General features: G+C 40.6%; 3 protein-coding genes across 5 annotated transcripts in view; all 3 read left to right on the top strand.

The window, feature by feature from the left end:
* The window catches only part of zgc:113223 (uncharacterized protein LOC541424 homolog), a 130,247-nt gene that overhangs the window by 72,006 nt on the left and 43,244 nt on the right, over positions 1-14,997 (top strand). The window lies entirely within an intron of this gene.
* LOC124487536 (putative nuclease HARBI1) lies at positions 1,109-2,307 on the top strand. The gene is made up of 4 exons (XM_047049923.1): positions 1,109-1,541; positions 1,623-1,738; positions 1,883-1,994; positions 2,073-2,307. Exons 1-4 carry the CDS (start codon positions 1,109-1,111, stop codon positions 2,183-2,185), a joined length of 774 nt encoding a protein of 257 aa, XP_046905879.1. The 3' UTR covers positions 2,186-2,307.
* LOC124487538 lies at positions 6,974-9,094 on the top strand. The gene is made up of 3 exons (XM_047049924.1): positions 6,974-7,472; positions 7,907-8,007; positions 8,392-9,094. The coding sequence occupies exons 1-3, from the start codon at positions 7,319-7,321 to the stop codon at positions 8,836-8,838; spliced, it is 702 nt and encodes a 233-aa protein (XP_046905880.1). The 5' UTR covers positions 6,974-7,318; the 3' UTR covers positions 8,839-9,094.

Here is a 14,997-nt window from a genome sequence, read left to right as displayed (position 1 = left end):
AGTAATACAATTATTACTAACATGTAATACATAAAATAAGAAACAAAAGCATATCAAACATGACATTAAAAGGTGTTTAGAACGATATTTACAAGAACACAACTTTTAATGATAATTTCAGATTCATCCTCTGTCCACCTTCCTCTTCAACTGTTGACACCACCTCTCCAGAGGTGTGTCATTAAGGTGTGATTGTCATTTTAGCATTCATGCAAATCAAGAACTGTCCCAGACGAGTGTCTGGGTGACCAGTGACAAAGGGGCTGCCAAAACAGCCCTACAGTGGCCTCTCCAGTAAGAGAGAGTGGTCAGCCCAGGTCACCTTGTTTACATATGCCTTGTGTCACCCAAAGTTCAGATTTGGGGGTAGGCCTCTCTCTACACACAAAGAATGCTGAGCACAGAATCATTCTTATACAGGATAACAGTTACATCTTCAATTTTTCAACAATTACTTGCTGTATCGACGAAAAAATCCTGTCTGAGAGCCCACCCCTATCGTCCTCTACACCGTGATGACTACATCATGCACCATGCATTGGGCAGAGCCGGATGTTTGCTCTCTGCTTGACCTACATGTAGCCTAGTCCCATCAGAAAAACAAACCCAAGCGGTTCAAAATTTGTGGCCCAGTTTACTAGTACCGTCTGTTGTAAGAGTGAGGTTGTCTTCATCTATCAACCTACCTTTAATCTGCTGAAAGGATATATGTCTCCCCTCTGTTACATTTTTACACGTTGACACGCTAGGTAAACGCTCTGTTTCTAATCCTGACATCTTAAAAAAATGCCATCTATTACTTCCGTTGCTTTGTTCATACTTACCCCTAATACCGAAGTCAGCTGCATTACGGTCTGCCTAGTTTTATCATTAAATACATGACCATCTAACGTTGAGACTAACATGCTTCTGGTCTGGGCTCGTCGTAGCTCGCTAAGCAGTTTAGCGAGCTAATTTTCAGGCTAAGATAAAACACGCCCCTCTTTTTGGTTTGTGGAAGCAACTTTCGATCAATCACCATAGTAACATATCAATTAGCACTAACCTGCTCCAGAGCAGGCTAACGTAAGTATAGCTGGATAAGCTTGCCATACCCCCGAAAAAAAACATGGCATCTCCATTTTTGAGAGACCCAGTTGACGAAGGAGCTATTCTAGTTCGATTAGCCTTTCATACCGATAGAGTTCTTCGCGATCGCCAAGATCCTTTAAGTCACACGGATGAGTTCCTGTTTGAGCGATATCGATTCAGCCGACAAGGACTCATTTATTTGCAAGACCTTCTCAGGCCGTACATTGCAAATGTCACACGCCGCAGCATAGCTTTAACTGTGCTTCAGACTCTGTGCATAGCCTTGAGGTTTTTTGCGTCAGGTACAATTTTATACAGTATAGGCGATGCAGAAAACATTGGCAAAGCCGCAGCATGCGTTGCTGTAAGAAAAGTGTACTTGGCGCTCAACCAGCTGATGAATAAATTCATCATATTCCCAGGCCATGTCCCAGTCAATGACATCAAAGAGGGATTTTATGCAATTGCAGGTAATTGAGTAAATAAATATTTTACCTTTTCATGAAAATGCCTTCCTATCACTATTCATTACGGAGTTTATCACTATGCAGAGTTTCCTAATGTCATTGGCGCAGTGGACTGCACCCATATCCGCCTGAAAAAGCCCTCTGAGCCAAACGAGGCCGATTTTGTGAATAGAAAGGTCTTTCACAGCCTTAATGTTCAGGTACTTATTACATAATTTTCCTCAAATTACATTGTTCTAAAAACAATCATTTGTCTTTGACAATAGACATGGACCTTGCAATTGCCCGCTGTAGGCTACTCATGTACTGTACAATACCCATGACTTGACTGTAATTCATCTTAGATGATCTGTGACTCCACCTGTCTGATCACAAATGTTGAGGTCAAGTGGCCGGGGTCTGTCCACGACTCCCAGATATTCCGAGACTCCACACTATGCCACAGCTTTGAGCAAGGTATAGCAAATCTCATGTCATTCAGAAATTGATTATTTTATGTAGAGGTGATCCAACACTGTTCATATCATATACTAGGTAACTACGATGGGCTCCTAATTGGAGACAGGGGTTACGCCTGCAGGCCCTGGTTCATGACCCCCTATCCCGAGCCTGTGGCACATATTGTAATGACTCACCAGCCTGAATGATGTTTTTGTGTTTTATTTTTACTTGCTCCCAAGTCCTCTTAGTGGTGGGGTTGCAACTACATGGGGTTTGAAAGCACTCATAATTATATGACAGTGTTCACCATATCACACCATACCATACAGTACACCATACCATATCATTATTTTGGAAAATGATTAAAGTGGACTCAACAATTTCTTTTCACTGCATCAATTGATAGAATTTCTGATTATGAATAATACTACGTACATACTGTGATCCGCCCATACACAGATTTGCACATGCATATTCAAACTCCTACTTCTATATGGTCATCTACACATACATGCATATGCACATATATAGTACATGTTAAATAAGCGCTTTCAGTAGCCTACATACATCCTCATAAGTGTCTATGAATTCGTATCAATTAGATAATCTTTGGCCTTGGTTTTATCTAGGCCTACTTATTCTGTAAGAGTTGAGACAATTATTTTCGCTGGCAAGATCTCATTCGATGATTAATTTCCATTAAGCATACTGCCAACAGGCACATTTAAAGAAATGTGATCTGATTGATCGGGGTAATGAGGCACTTAAGATGAGCCTATACATTTTCCCAAAACTTACGCATTTAGTTTATCTGCAATTTTTTGCCAAGCTGCCTGTCTTGCTCTGGCAGCGGTGGCGTTGTTTGACTTAGCCATGATTATGTCTTTGAAGTCTTCATAGCGACTTATTATTAAATGCTGTTCTGATTGCGAGAATATCACCGCTCTCTCTTTAAGTCCGGTCTTTCCTGCCATCATACCATTAGAAAATCACGGTTTTGGTGATCGACCTTTCCTGCCTTTTGAAGTAGGACGTGCGCGTGCACTTGCCCCGATGAGTTTAGCCTGATTAAAATTAACCACATGATTTGGATGCGGATCAGCCGTCGACGAACCGATATTTGCGGTTCTCAATTAGCTCGCTAATGTTAACGGGCTAAAGGGACAATTGATTAGCTTAGCTTCAACCCTTACGACAAACAGGCCCCTGATCTTCAGCTTTAGCTTCGATCCTGCCAGTAGGCCTACAGTAGTATTTGGTCATTTAAATCTGTAATTTTGTCCGGTAAAGATCCATCTCTCCTCTTGAGGTTTTTGCTTTTCTTTGTATCTTTTACCCTAAGACTTTGCATTTGGAATGCAAGTTCTCAATGTTCTGCTGTAGTCTTTCTCTCTTTGTTTTGTGCTCTGCATTTACCTGCTCGAACTCATGCGCTACTTGCAAATTCCCTTTACATGGAGTTTTAAGGTGATCTATTTGATCGTCTTTCCTCTTAATTTTTCTATTTATGTTACGTAGGCTACATTGACCAGACTTCCGTCGATTTGATTAATTTAGTTCTAAGCGATTTTATTTCTTTCTAAGTCTGGTATATTTTAAGCCCCTTCTTTGCGTTCCTTAGTTATTTTATCTACTTTTACCTTTTGGTACTGTATTTTAGTGTCGTTAACTATGCTAACTTGTTCCTGTAAACCAATCACTAAATCATTAGCTTCTCTAACATCAAAAATGTCATTTTGACTTGTCCCACTGGCATCATGAGGCGCTAGAGTTTAAAGTTATTTTTAAGTATATTAAACGTTGTAGTAGCCTTTTCCTGTTCCTTTTGCTCCTACTGGTAGCAGAGCTGGATGTAAGGATTGACGTGTGTTGTTGTATCAATGAGGACCATTTATTGTTGTTGTTACAGATAGAAAACTTTTAAACTTCAGCAATGTAGTAAACAGCTTGTCACACCCCACATGGCACACCACCACACGGTCAAAAGACTGTTTCCCTCTCCGGCCACACCCACTGCTGTGGCTTCCTGGGTTTTAAGGCCATTTCCCTTGGGATCCGCCTTCAGCCTCCCAAACGTCCTTAAGGTGGGCGTAGACAGACTTGTACATACTCACTCTCTCTCTCACACACACACACACTCACTGCTATTCACAAAAAGAAACATAAAACAACCAAAAAGCCCAACAACCCAATATGGCTCCTACAAACGTTACAAGATTTGACATGCTAATTTGTGACTACACGTAATAATCTCCATCATGATCCTATTTGTTAATATATTTTTATGGTAATTTACCACAAACCCAAAGACTATTTGGATCTAAAATGATAACAAAACTTTTGCAAGTCTTCCCTGTGCTGCTCTAGGATGGCTCTGCCCTCCTACGTACTTCCGCTCAATTTTGATTTAGCTTCTGTACTGTGTCTGGGATTGAAGTATGTAAGTCAGATGTCTCAGGTTAACCTTCTACCTGTCTAATCAGCAAACAGAGGGAGTGGCTGAGAATGATGACGTTGATGTTGTGTGCTAGTTTGTGTTGTAGTTCCGTAATGGCAGCGGAGAAAGATGCGAGCGAAGCCATTCGGTCCGTTGTGGCAACGCTGCCGGATAACCATAAGATAAAGCCAGAGCAAGAACAAGTTTTGCTGAGTTTTGTTGGTGGCCATGATGTTGTGGCCTTCCTCCCCACGGGGTTCGGGAACAGTTTTGATTTTCCAGCTACGCCAGCTAGCTCTGTTACAGTAGTGGTGAAGGAATTGGCTAAGGCGAACGCTAGCGATTGGTTATGGCAGATAGAGTGGCTCTTGGCAAATCCAATAGTTTTAAACTTCAACAGCGTACCCGCCTACAAGGAAGTCAACGCTTGTCAATGGAGCGAGCCCAGACTCTCTGTACAAATGGAATGTACGAGAGTCTGGTTAGGACCAGGCTAGTGCTGCTCCCCTTCAGCTGTAAATTAGCCAGCTAATTTAATCATTTTAAAACAATATTTTGTGATAATGTTCGTAATGCCATACGTAATGCTAGCCGCAATGGTAATTTTCGCTATGTTATAACACTATTGACTTATGCTAAAACCAAAGTTCAATGTTAGTTAGCCTATTACAGTTTTTTACAATCGCTATGACAGTTTTTTTCAATACCTTTAACAAGTTTTCTAAACTCTTAACGCACCAACAAACCTACCACACACATTTGGCAAAACTGGCAAAACTCAAAATCACACATTGTAAACTAAACTCAAACAATAATTGTCATAACACAAAAATACACTAAACATGACACCATGTCTACCAAACATTAACACACGTTCTATTTTCACAGCAACATTTAGTCAATCATAGCACAATGTCATAAAAAACACTAACATCAGATGGAATTATAGAAACTGCATTGATTTATGCAGGTATGTGTCAGGTCTCACAGTGTATGGATTATAGATTGTGTTTGCAATGCAGTTTGTTTTGAAGCCTTTCTACATTTGTTTTGTTGGGTTTTGTAAACGCATGAATTTGGTTTGATGCAGAAACTCAGAAAAAAAAATGAATGACCCATCTCAGAGAAGCTTTATAGAATGTAGGGTTACTGTATTTAAAAAAGAAGACAGAAACATAATTGCTGCAGTAAAGGCTTAATTTGCAACAGGACTATACTGCAAGAAATATGCAATATAGCTTCCATTTACTGTATACCCTAGCTCTGGCCCTTCTCTGAGTGCCACCACACATTCTAACTCCTCTCCCTTGCCCCACTCCTCTCTCTCGTCCTGGTACTTGTCTTCCTCTCCGTTGTCCTGGTACTTGTCTTCCTCTCCCTTGTCCCACTCCTCTCCCTTGTTTTCCTCTCCCTTGTCCTGGTACTCGTCTTCCTCTCCCTTGTACTGGTACTTGTCTTCCCGTCTCTCTCCCTTGCCCTTGTCCCACTCCTCTCCCTTGTACTGGTACTTGTCTTCCTCTCCTTTGTCCTGGTACTTGTCTCCCTCTCCCTCGTGCAGGCATTACTGTATTCTTACTTTTTTCGTGTTGCTCTATAAAATATAGCCTTTATAAGGGCTAGAGAATTACACAGATTATTCCAATAGTTAGATTTTAAAAGACCAAAAAGGTCGAGGAGGACAACCTTCTTGGGAGAAAGCGATTCCACATTGATCTGTCACATCAGAATTTTGATTTGGGGCACGAAAGTCTTGAAATTTTAGTGAGAATGTTGCCCGGTTGACCGCATAGTCTTAAGCAGCTTACACACTGCCCCGACAAACGCCAACATTCTACAACAAACGCCAACAAACACCAAGGCTGTGTTCGAAATGTCTTAAAATGCGTCCTTCCTTCCTTCCTTTTAAGACAGCGAGGTCTGTTCGAAATGTCTTAAATCTTCTTTTCCTGTCTAATAAGATACCTTGAAATACGTCACATAACGGTCATTTTTTAAGAGAGCATCTGAGCTGCCTTGCTGTCTTAATGGCAGCACGTATTACCCATAACTCTGTGCGCGGGGTTACCGTGAGCAACAAGTTAAACAGAATCCTTTGACCGCCATTGCTCTCAAGTTTTTACAATTCATATTTCAGCTAAACGTACTTGTAAATCAGCATCTGAATAAAAATGTATAGAGAAATGGGCAGTGTAGTTGCTGAAAATGTACTTATTTTATTGATAACACTCCTAATTTGTAAATTTGCTCCGACTTTTCGATAACGTACAGTACCTAGCATCGCAGTGCAGAGCAGACACTAGCTAGTTGCTGCGTTTTATCATAATCCTATCAAATGAGTGAAATACAAACACAAATGTTATGAGCTATTGAGCCTATATCTAACACAAGTTTAAATACAGCTTAACTTGACTTAGTGTGACAATAAACTCAATGCAATTGACTGCCGTCTGACAAAGTGCGCTAGTGCGAGCACACAAGTACACGCAGCGCGATGACGTACATCCTGTCTTAATAGGCTGTTCGAAAACAACGGTTTTTAAGATACCTTACCCCGAAGAGAGCTGTCTCATTAGACACCTGTCTAGTAAGACATCAAGGATTAAGACAGCTGTCTTAAGTTTTCGAACACAGCCCAACAGTCGGGTCAGTGTGGGCCAGCAGTTTGTGTTTGTTGGTCATTGTCGGGTACTGTCGGGAGAGTTCAACATGTTCAGTCGGGTCGGGTGAAGTTGTTGAATGTCTGACCAATGTGGAGGGATTTCCAACGAACTCCAACATTCTGACAGCTCGTTACCTAGTTACAACTAGGTTTACTCGCATGCATAACATCCTCGAGCTCTCTTTGATGTTGATTTTAACTGTTTACTCACTTCGTAATTTTAACTGATTTTAAAATCTGAAAATGGCTGGTTTCTGGACCCAAGAACGGGAAGATGTACTCCTGGAGTTATGGGAAGAGAGAAACAATCTATACGACGTTAGGAGTCAGGCATACTCCAACCGAGATAGCAAAAGTGCCGCAATACGAAACATTGCAGAAAAATTGGAGACTACTGGTGAGTATCTAGCTACTGTACTGTACTGTAGTTCTACCATGTTAGACTAGCTAATCTGTTAACAAGATAACCTATTTACATTTAGTCATTTAGCAGACGCTTTTATAAATAAAAGGAGGATTATTATTTAAAAAAAATCGAACTAGTTGCTAACACGGTTGTTTCATCAGTAGCCTATGGTTCACTGCTCCCTGATCTAGTAGGCTACAAGTAGCAGTGTATTGAGAAATGCGAAAGTATCTCTTTGATCTAGTAGACTACAAGTAGCAGTGTATTGAGAAATGCGAAAGTATCTCTTTGATCTAGTAGGCTACAAGTATCCGTGTATTGAGAAATGCACCAAAAGCATTTGTGTGGTTAATAATGATACAATAATGATACACAACAACATATATGTTGTTGTTAATTTAGTCTCAATCTATTGTATGTTACAGAAAATGCAGTCAAAGCAAAGATGGAGTCGATGAGAACACAGTACAGTCGCTACCTAAAGGCCAAGCCATCGGGAACGCTTCATCGGCCACTACATAATACGGTACAATTTTTTCGGATCCTGGCAGGGGAGAGGGTGGGGGGATGTTGGCTGTTTGCTTTTCCAGCGATTGTTGGAGAGTACACCCCCTGAACACACCTCCATCAGACACCCTGCCATTACATCCTATGTCAACATATAGGAACTTGTAGTCACTTGTAGTCACAAGGGCCATGAGGACAATTGAATTAAAGTGTTTGTAATTATAATACAGTGAACCACTGTTTGGTGGAGGTCTGATGGCAACATGCTTCCCATCCAAAGCACCCAGACAGTTGGGAAACTGCCAGTTCTTCTGGAATCCTTCTGCAATCTCTAACCACTCAGATGTTGTGTTGGGGCACTAAAATGAGATAAAAAACATATGTCAATATTTTCTGTCAGCAGGATACATTAACTGCAACCGACGATGCACCATCAGAAGGGATTGAGGTTGAAGATAGCTCTATGACCGCTATCACCATCAGCTCAGAAGACCCTGATGTGACGGCAGTTGATGGGGGAGAGGAGGAAACTGCCAGTGTTTCTTATTTCACCCCCCCACTTTCTACACCTCGACGTAAGAGGAAGTCTCCAGACGCTCAGGCTCAAGACAGAGACTTACAAATGCTTGAGGCTATCAATTGTACACTGCGCTCTCTCACTGAGAGTACAGCTGTGAAGCAACAACAAGACCACATTACATCTTACTGTCAATACCTGGAACATGAGTTAAGAGCAATGGAACAACTAGATCCACAGTATTTTCGATTTGTGCAATGTGAAATAGGTCGGCTTATCTATAACCCTAATTCACCCAACCATCCATATGGACCTTCCGAACGCCAATTGTGAATGTGTGTGTTTGTGAAGGAGTGCATTCAGCTCTCTCCCTCTCTTCCTCCATATTCTCTTCTCTGCCCCGCTCTTATCTGTCTCTCTCTCTTCCCCTCTCTCTCTCTGGCTTAATTATTTATTATTAGTGCTGTCAGTTAAACGCGTTATTAACGGCGTTAACGCAAACCCAAATTAACGGCGTACATTTATTTATCGCGCGATTAACGCTCTTTTTGACCGAGCAAACTTTGTCGTTTTTTTCACATTCTGTTGCAACAACTACTGACGTTTGAAAAACGACAATACCACACCGGATCTAGCTAGACCGGAATCAAAACAACAGGCACGCCACACACTTGTTTGGGCTTGCGAGCCGGCTAAAGAGTAGTAGCAGAGCCCGTATACGGATTAGACATTCTCTGGTAGTAGGCTAACGTTACATTTTGAGTTGATTGCCAGCGCCAGACACCAAAATGGATGCCAATAAGATTCTGAATGGAAAGTTTACTTTTAAAAGGTTGCCAAATGGTTCCTTTGACAAGACCAAAGTGATCAGTGTGTTCTGTCGTTGTGAACTGAGCTATCATCGCAGCACGTCGTGGTGAGCTATCATCGCAGCACACAGCTAATGCGAATTCTCCGCCCGCTCGTCAAAGCCAGGCGATTGCAATGTTGTTTACAATAAAAAAAAAACATTTGCATGAAATCCTAACCACTTTTCCATGTCGAGAAGAGCATTAACATTTGAAAAAAGAATGGATGAAAAAGAAATCAAGGGACATTTACAATAGATAAAAATGTGCGATTAATTGCGATTAATCGTGAGTTAACTATGACATTAATGCGATTAATCGCGATTAAATATTTTAATCGTTTGACAGCTCTATTTATTATATTTATTAAACATGTCAAATTATTTGATCATTTGTTTGTTTTGGCATCTTTGTAATGTACAAATGGGACTACACTTTCATTTTGTTATTATCCATATCACTGTTGGCCTATTGAACAGTACTCACTCAACTAAGCATCTATATAGCCTACACACATCAAAGAACAGAAACAACTAACTGAGTTAGACCTAATAATAAATTATGCTTACCTTGAGGTATTTTTCACACAGCACCTGGTGGATAGCTGCACATGTTTCAGGAATAATTCCTTGGATTGTTGAGCAACCAATTCGAAATAAGTAAGCAAGGCTCTGGAAAGTTTCGCCTGTTGAATAACACAGATTGGCATTAACCTTGTTACATAATGATCTTTACACTGTGTAGTTAAAGAATTGTAATGTGAGAGAATCTATAGGAGTTGTAGCAGCTTACCTGTTGCCAAAAACCGTAATGTCACCATCAGACGCTCACCAGGAGTAATGCAGTCTCTGAAATTTGTGTTTTGTCTTCTAATTAGTGGTGTAACCAGATTGAGTAAGTTATCAAAAGCCTGAGGCGCAAAACGGGCGAAGTTTGCAAAACCCAGGGTGTCTTCAGACCTAAGCTCCCTGCATATTAGGGTATTAGGGTAGGCTCCCTGCTTTGCACGACGCAGTATCCAGCTTTTACACCACAGTCTCCTCCTCATCTGTCTTGGCTGTTTCCCCTGAATCCTCCTTGAAACTTTGTAGGCCAGGTAGACTAACATGACCCTGGCTACATTCAGCAAGTAGGTATCAACCTCATTCATCTTATGATACTGGCTACAACACACAATTTAAAAAGTAGCTAATTAGTTAACTGAAAACAAATCTGTTATTGTCTGAGCAGTGTGAAACTGGCAGTTGGTTTACTGGACATTCTAAAGACAATCACCAACAACTGCCAACTTTAGAATGTTGGGATTTGTTGGAGTTTGTTGGGGCAGTGTGTAAGCTGCTTTAGGCAGCAGCCATGTCTTCACGTCATGACAAAGTTAATATTTTTTACAGTTTTACAGTCAGTCCTACACAAAAAAAGTCGAGCAGGGCAGCTTTCAAGAGATCTGGGAATTCTGCTTTTTGCCAGCTGGTCCAGTTATTTTTGTGATTTGTGTAAAACTGTCAATCTGAGTGAGACTCCGTCCCCGTTACTGTACAGTAGTGTTTTGACGTTAGCCTCAGTCATACTCGGGTCGCTCACTGGCAGTCTGCACAATATTGTTTGTCACTCCATTCTACACTTAGAACGTCAGAGGGGACTGCCTTTGGTAGAACGAGCCTGCTGAAGATAGCCAGAATCTCGGATTTCTTCAACCAAGCCTGTTTCATTCATCATTTGCCTGAGAAAGTGACCTCCGTTACTAGCTAGCCAGGCTAGTTTTGCCCATTTCACTCCTCAGGCTATTTAAAGGTACATGTTAGCCAATTGTAACACCAGCAAGATTGGCACGTGACTTGAGCATGTAAATTGATGTGTTCCTGTCAAATAAATATTTCTCTCGTTTCTCTCCCATGAGAGCTTTCACCTGCACTGTTAACACTGGGTCAAATACTTGCGCCAGGATCGCTGCAGAAACCTACTCTGCAAAACAGGGCGTTTTCACCCATGTAGTTTGTTTGCTTTGTTCCTATTCATTGATTCATATGATAAAATGTTGCTGTTGCCCCTTTGTTCGGTTTGTGTTTACACTGCAACATTTAACAGCGGACTAAATCTTGTAAACAAACTCCACGCGCTAGCAAACTGTTCTCTCATTGGTATTTGTATTTACATTTATTCATTTAGCAGACGCTTTTATCCAAAGCGACTTCCAAGAGAGAGCTTTACAAAGTGCATAGGTCACTGATATTCAAGCCAGACAACCAGCCAGTCTGATATTACTGCATTTATTTGTCTCTAGTCTGCACCCCTTTTTAGGATTGCAATTGTGACCACCAACTTCATACTAATAGCTAACTAGCTAACCAACATTGCATTTGTTAGTAGCTCGCATGAGCATCCTTTGACCTACTTGGCTTAGGTATTAGTTGTTACAATTGTTGTCAAAATTTCCCATCGGAGATTCAAGCAAGCAGACTTTAATTTTGGAAAACCAGACGCTGATTGTGCCAAACCAGGCGTTAATTTCGTGTGGTTTGCTAGACACGTCTCAAAGTTTGAGACGTAATTTACGTGTGTAAATGCAACGTGTCACGTGACATGCCTCAATTCGAGGCGAAAAAGACGTTTTTTACGCGTGGTTGAGACGGGGCCGTGTCAAACAAGGCGCAAAAGACGCCGACTTTGCATGCCAAGTCGGCGTTAATTACGCGTGCTAACACACGGGGGCGTCTTAATACTTGCCCACTAGGCCTTCCATATTTGACAGTTGGTTAGCCTTGGCCAAAAATGACGTGTTCTATCAGAAACTGTTTAAGGACCCCCCCCCCCCCCCCCCCCCCCCCCAGCTACTGCGCACTAAATGTTAACAAATGTATTTTTAGACTCCTACACATATGTTACACCGTTGGAAAGATACGATTCTCGAGCTTGTAGATATGTAAACCATTTCAAGATCGAGTCACAACAAGTATGGTCAACGTATTTGTCCAGTCTCAAATTTGTAAACAAAGGAAATGCTAACCCTAACCCTACGGCTCTACTTACCCTAAAAGCTTGAGTGTCATCCAGCGGTCCAGGTATGCACACAACCCATCAAAAACTCATCTGCTTACATTCCCAAAGGTCCAAAGTATCTAACCATGTCGAGTAGTTGTCCAAACAATGAATTATATCCACACATAGCCACGATCTTGTTACATTCTTCCTTTGCCAATAATTTTTATTTCAGTCTCTCACTATGGAACGCTGAATTAGTCAAAATTAAATAAAAAAATAGGTACATAAATAGATAAATACATACATAAATAAAAATGGCTATGAAACAAAATCTGAAATTTAAAAAAGATGGCAATAAATATATAAATATAGCATTATATAGCTGAATCCATTTACCGACATCAATAAATAAATACATTTATTTATTTCAAGAGGACGTTTTTGTAAAGACAACATTTATTTATTTCATGGGACTTTTATTTCCTAATGCCACATTTATTTATTTTCTGAGACTTTTACACACCACATTTATTTCCACACCACATTTATTTCCACACCACATTTATTTCTGTGCTGTATTTATTTCCGATCTCACATGCAAACGAGAGGGGCGTGGTTATCTTCAGACCAACGCAGCTCCACACAAGATCGAAGGCAGATAGGGACACCTAGATTCGGTAGATTATGGAAGACATTAGTCGTGTCAGAGATCGCATGCTGGCCTTGTAGATCAAATTTATCAGCATGGCTTGTCAGGATATATTATATTGGCACACGTTTTAGATTTTGTAGAGGTACTTGGGCGTATAAGCGTTAAGTCTTAAATGGTTTGAGACTTATCAAGCACCGTGTTTGTGTGCAAGACAAGGGTTTAGCGTATTTTGATCATAACCTATTGTCTGGGTTCACAGTGATGATTTAAGTAGGCTAATTTGTCTGAAGATAACCACGCCCCTCTCGTTTGCATGTGAGATTGGAAATAAATACAGCACAGAAATACATGTGATGTGGAAATAAATGTGGTGTGGAAATATATGTGGAAATAAATGTGGTGTGTAAAAGTCTCAAAAAATAAATAAATGTGGCATTAGGAAATAAAAGTCCCATGAAATAAATAAATGTTGTCTTTACAAAAAAGTCATTATGAAATAAATAAATGTATTTATTTATTGATGTCGGTAAATGGATTCAATTATATAATGCTATATTTATGTATTTATTGCCATTTTCTTTAAATTTCTGATTTTTTTTCATAGCCATATTTATTTATTTCATTTTGACTAACTCACGCACTATCGCTCATAGGAGGAGATGTGGGTCGAGTATAAACGCGGGGGTAGTCTTAAAATGGCCGCTACACTCTGCCCTTTCGATTTACATCTTGTTTGACCCAATAAGAGCTTCCTATTCCTATTATTCCTATTATTCCTACTTTTGCGTGTTCAACATGGATTATGGACTCGAGTACTTAAATATTTGACATACTCTTGTCCCCGAGCTTGCATGTATTTGGCATCTCCAGTAATTTCTACATCTTCTCTTTTACAACATGTAAAACATTTACCCATGGTTATTTTTAAGTCCTCAGGACTTTTTCTCTATTTTAACGTGCGCAAAGAGTTATTTATTCCTGTTGTCTTCTCACATAGACTGGTCTTTTTTATCTATATTTACTTTACTGATATTTCACAGGTCTTAGTAAAACAAATGTTATTCTTACCTTGAGTACAACGAAACTGACACTGGTCACTCTGGGATCTCGTCACCTTTCCGTCCCCCCGGGGAATTGGCCTCTAGGTGACAGCAATTCAGCTGGAGGTCTTCTAGTCAGGTATCCCAGACTCCCCCCTGCACGGTTTCAGTCCCTGTTCTGGATGACGGAAAGGCTGTTCTGGCTCGAAGGACCGAGTTGTTAGGGTAAATCTTTAAAAAGAAGAGTCGTCGGTTTCAAAGAAAGTCCAATAGTTTTATCCTTGCCAGCAAGGAAACAACTCGGTTCAGAGTTGTCTAAAATCTAGTCTTCATGCATGATTATTTATACAACATTGGTGAGAATTCTTCTCCCCTGCATAGCAGCTGTCTAGCTGATGATAGTATTCTTCCTACAATTGCTATTTCAGCTCAAGAAACTAACATTCTTTTAGCCTGGCTTCCAGCCCAACTTAGCCCCGCCCACAAAAAAAATTGGTCGGGAAGTTGGGTCTGGAGGGGCTCGTATTGGGGACAAACTATATAAAACCAGGAGCTGGGCGGACCAATGAAATTGCCAGGGCGGGCTTTATACGATGATGGACAGGTGATCAACAGTAACGTAATCAACAACGTCACGAAAGAACACTTGGGTTGAATTCGTTTCCAACAAACAACATATTACGTTGCTCTGATTGGTTGTAGGTCTATCCAATTGAGCGAAGAGGCATTTGTTTTACGAGTTCGGTTGAAACACGCCCCATAGTCACAGCCCAACAGAGAGTTATCAGACTCCTATTCTGACTAGAATTATGAGTATGACAAGTTGCGGATTAAACTGGGAGAAAGACCTTGAGTGTTTCATATCTGTCTTGCACGCCAGAGCAGTTTTCATAACACAGTATTAGGTAGGAAATATGTCCACATAATGTTCTTTTCATGCAGTATAAAGGTTACATCTTTAATTTATCTAACA

Source organism: Hypomesus transpacificus, chromosome 26 (genome assembly GCF_021917145.1).
Source record: "Hypomesus transpacificus isolate Combined female chromosome 26, fHypTra1, whole genome shotgun sequence".
Taxonomy (NCBI): Eukaryota; Metazoa; Chordata; class Actinopteri; order Osmeriformes; family Osmeridae; genus Hypomesus; species Hypomesus transpacificus.
The sequence above is the reverse complement of the archived record's forward strand: the minus strand, read 5'-3'. Positions and strand labels throughout refer to the sequence as shown.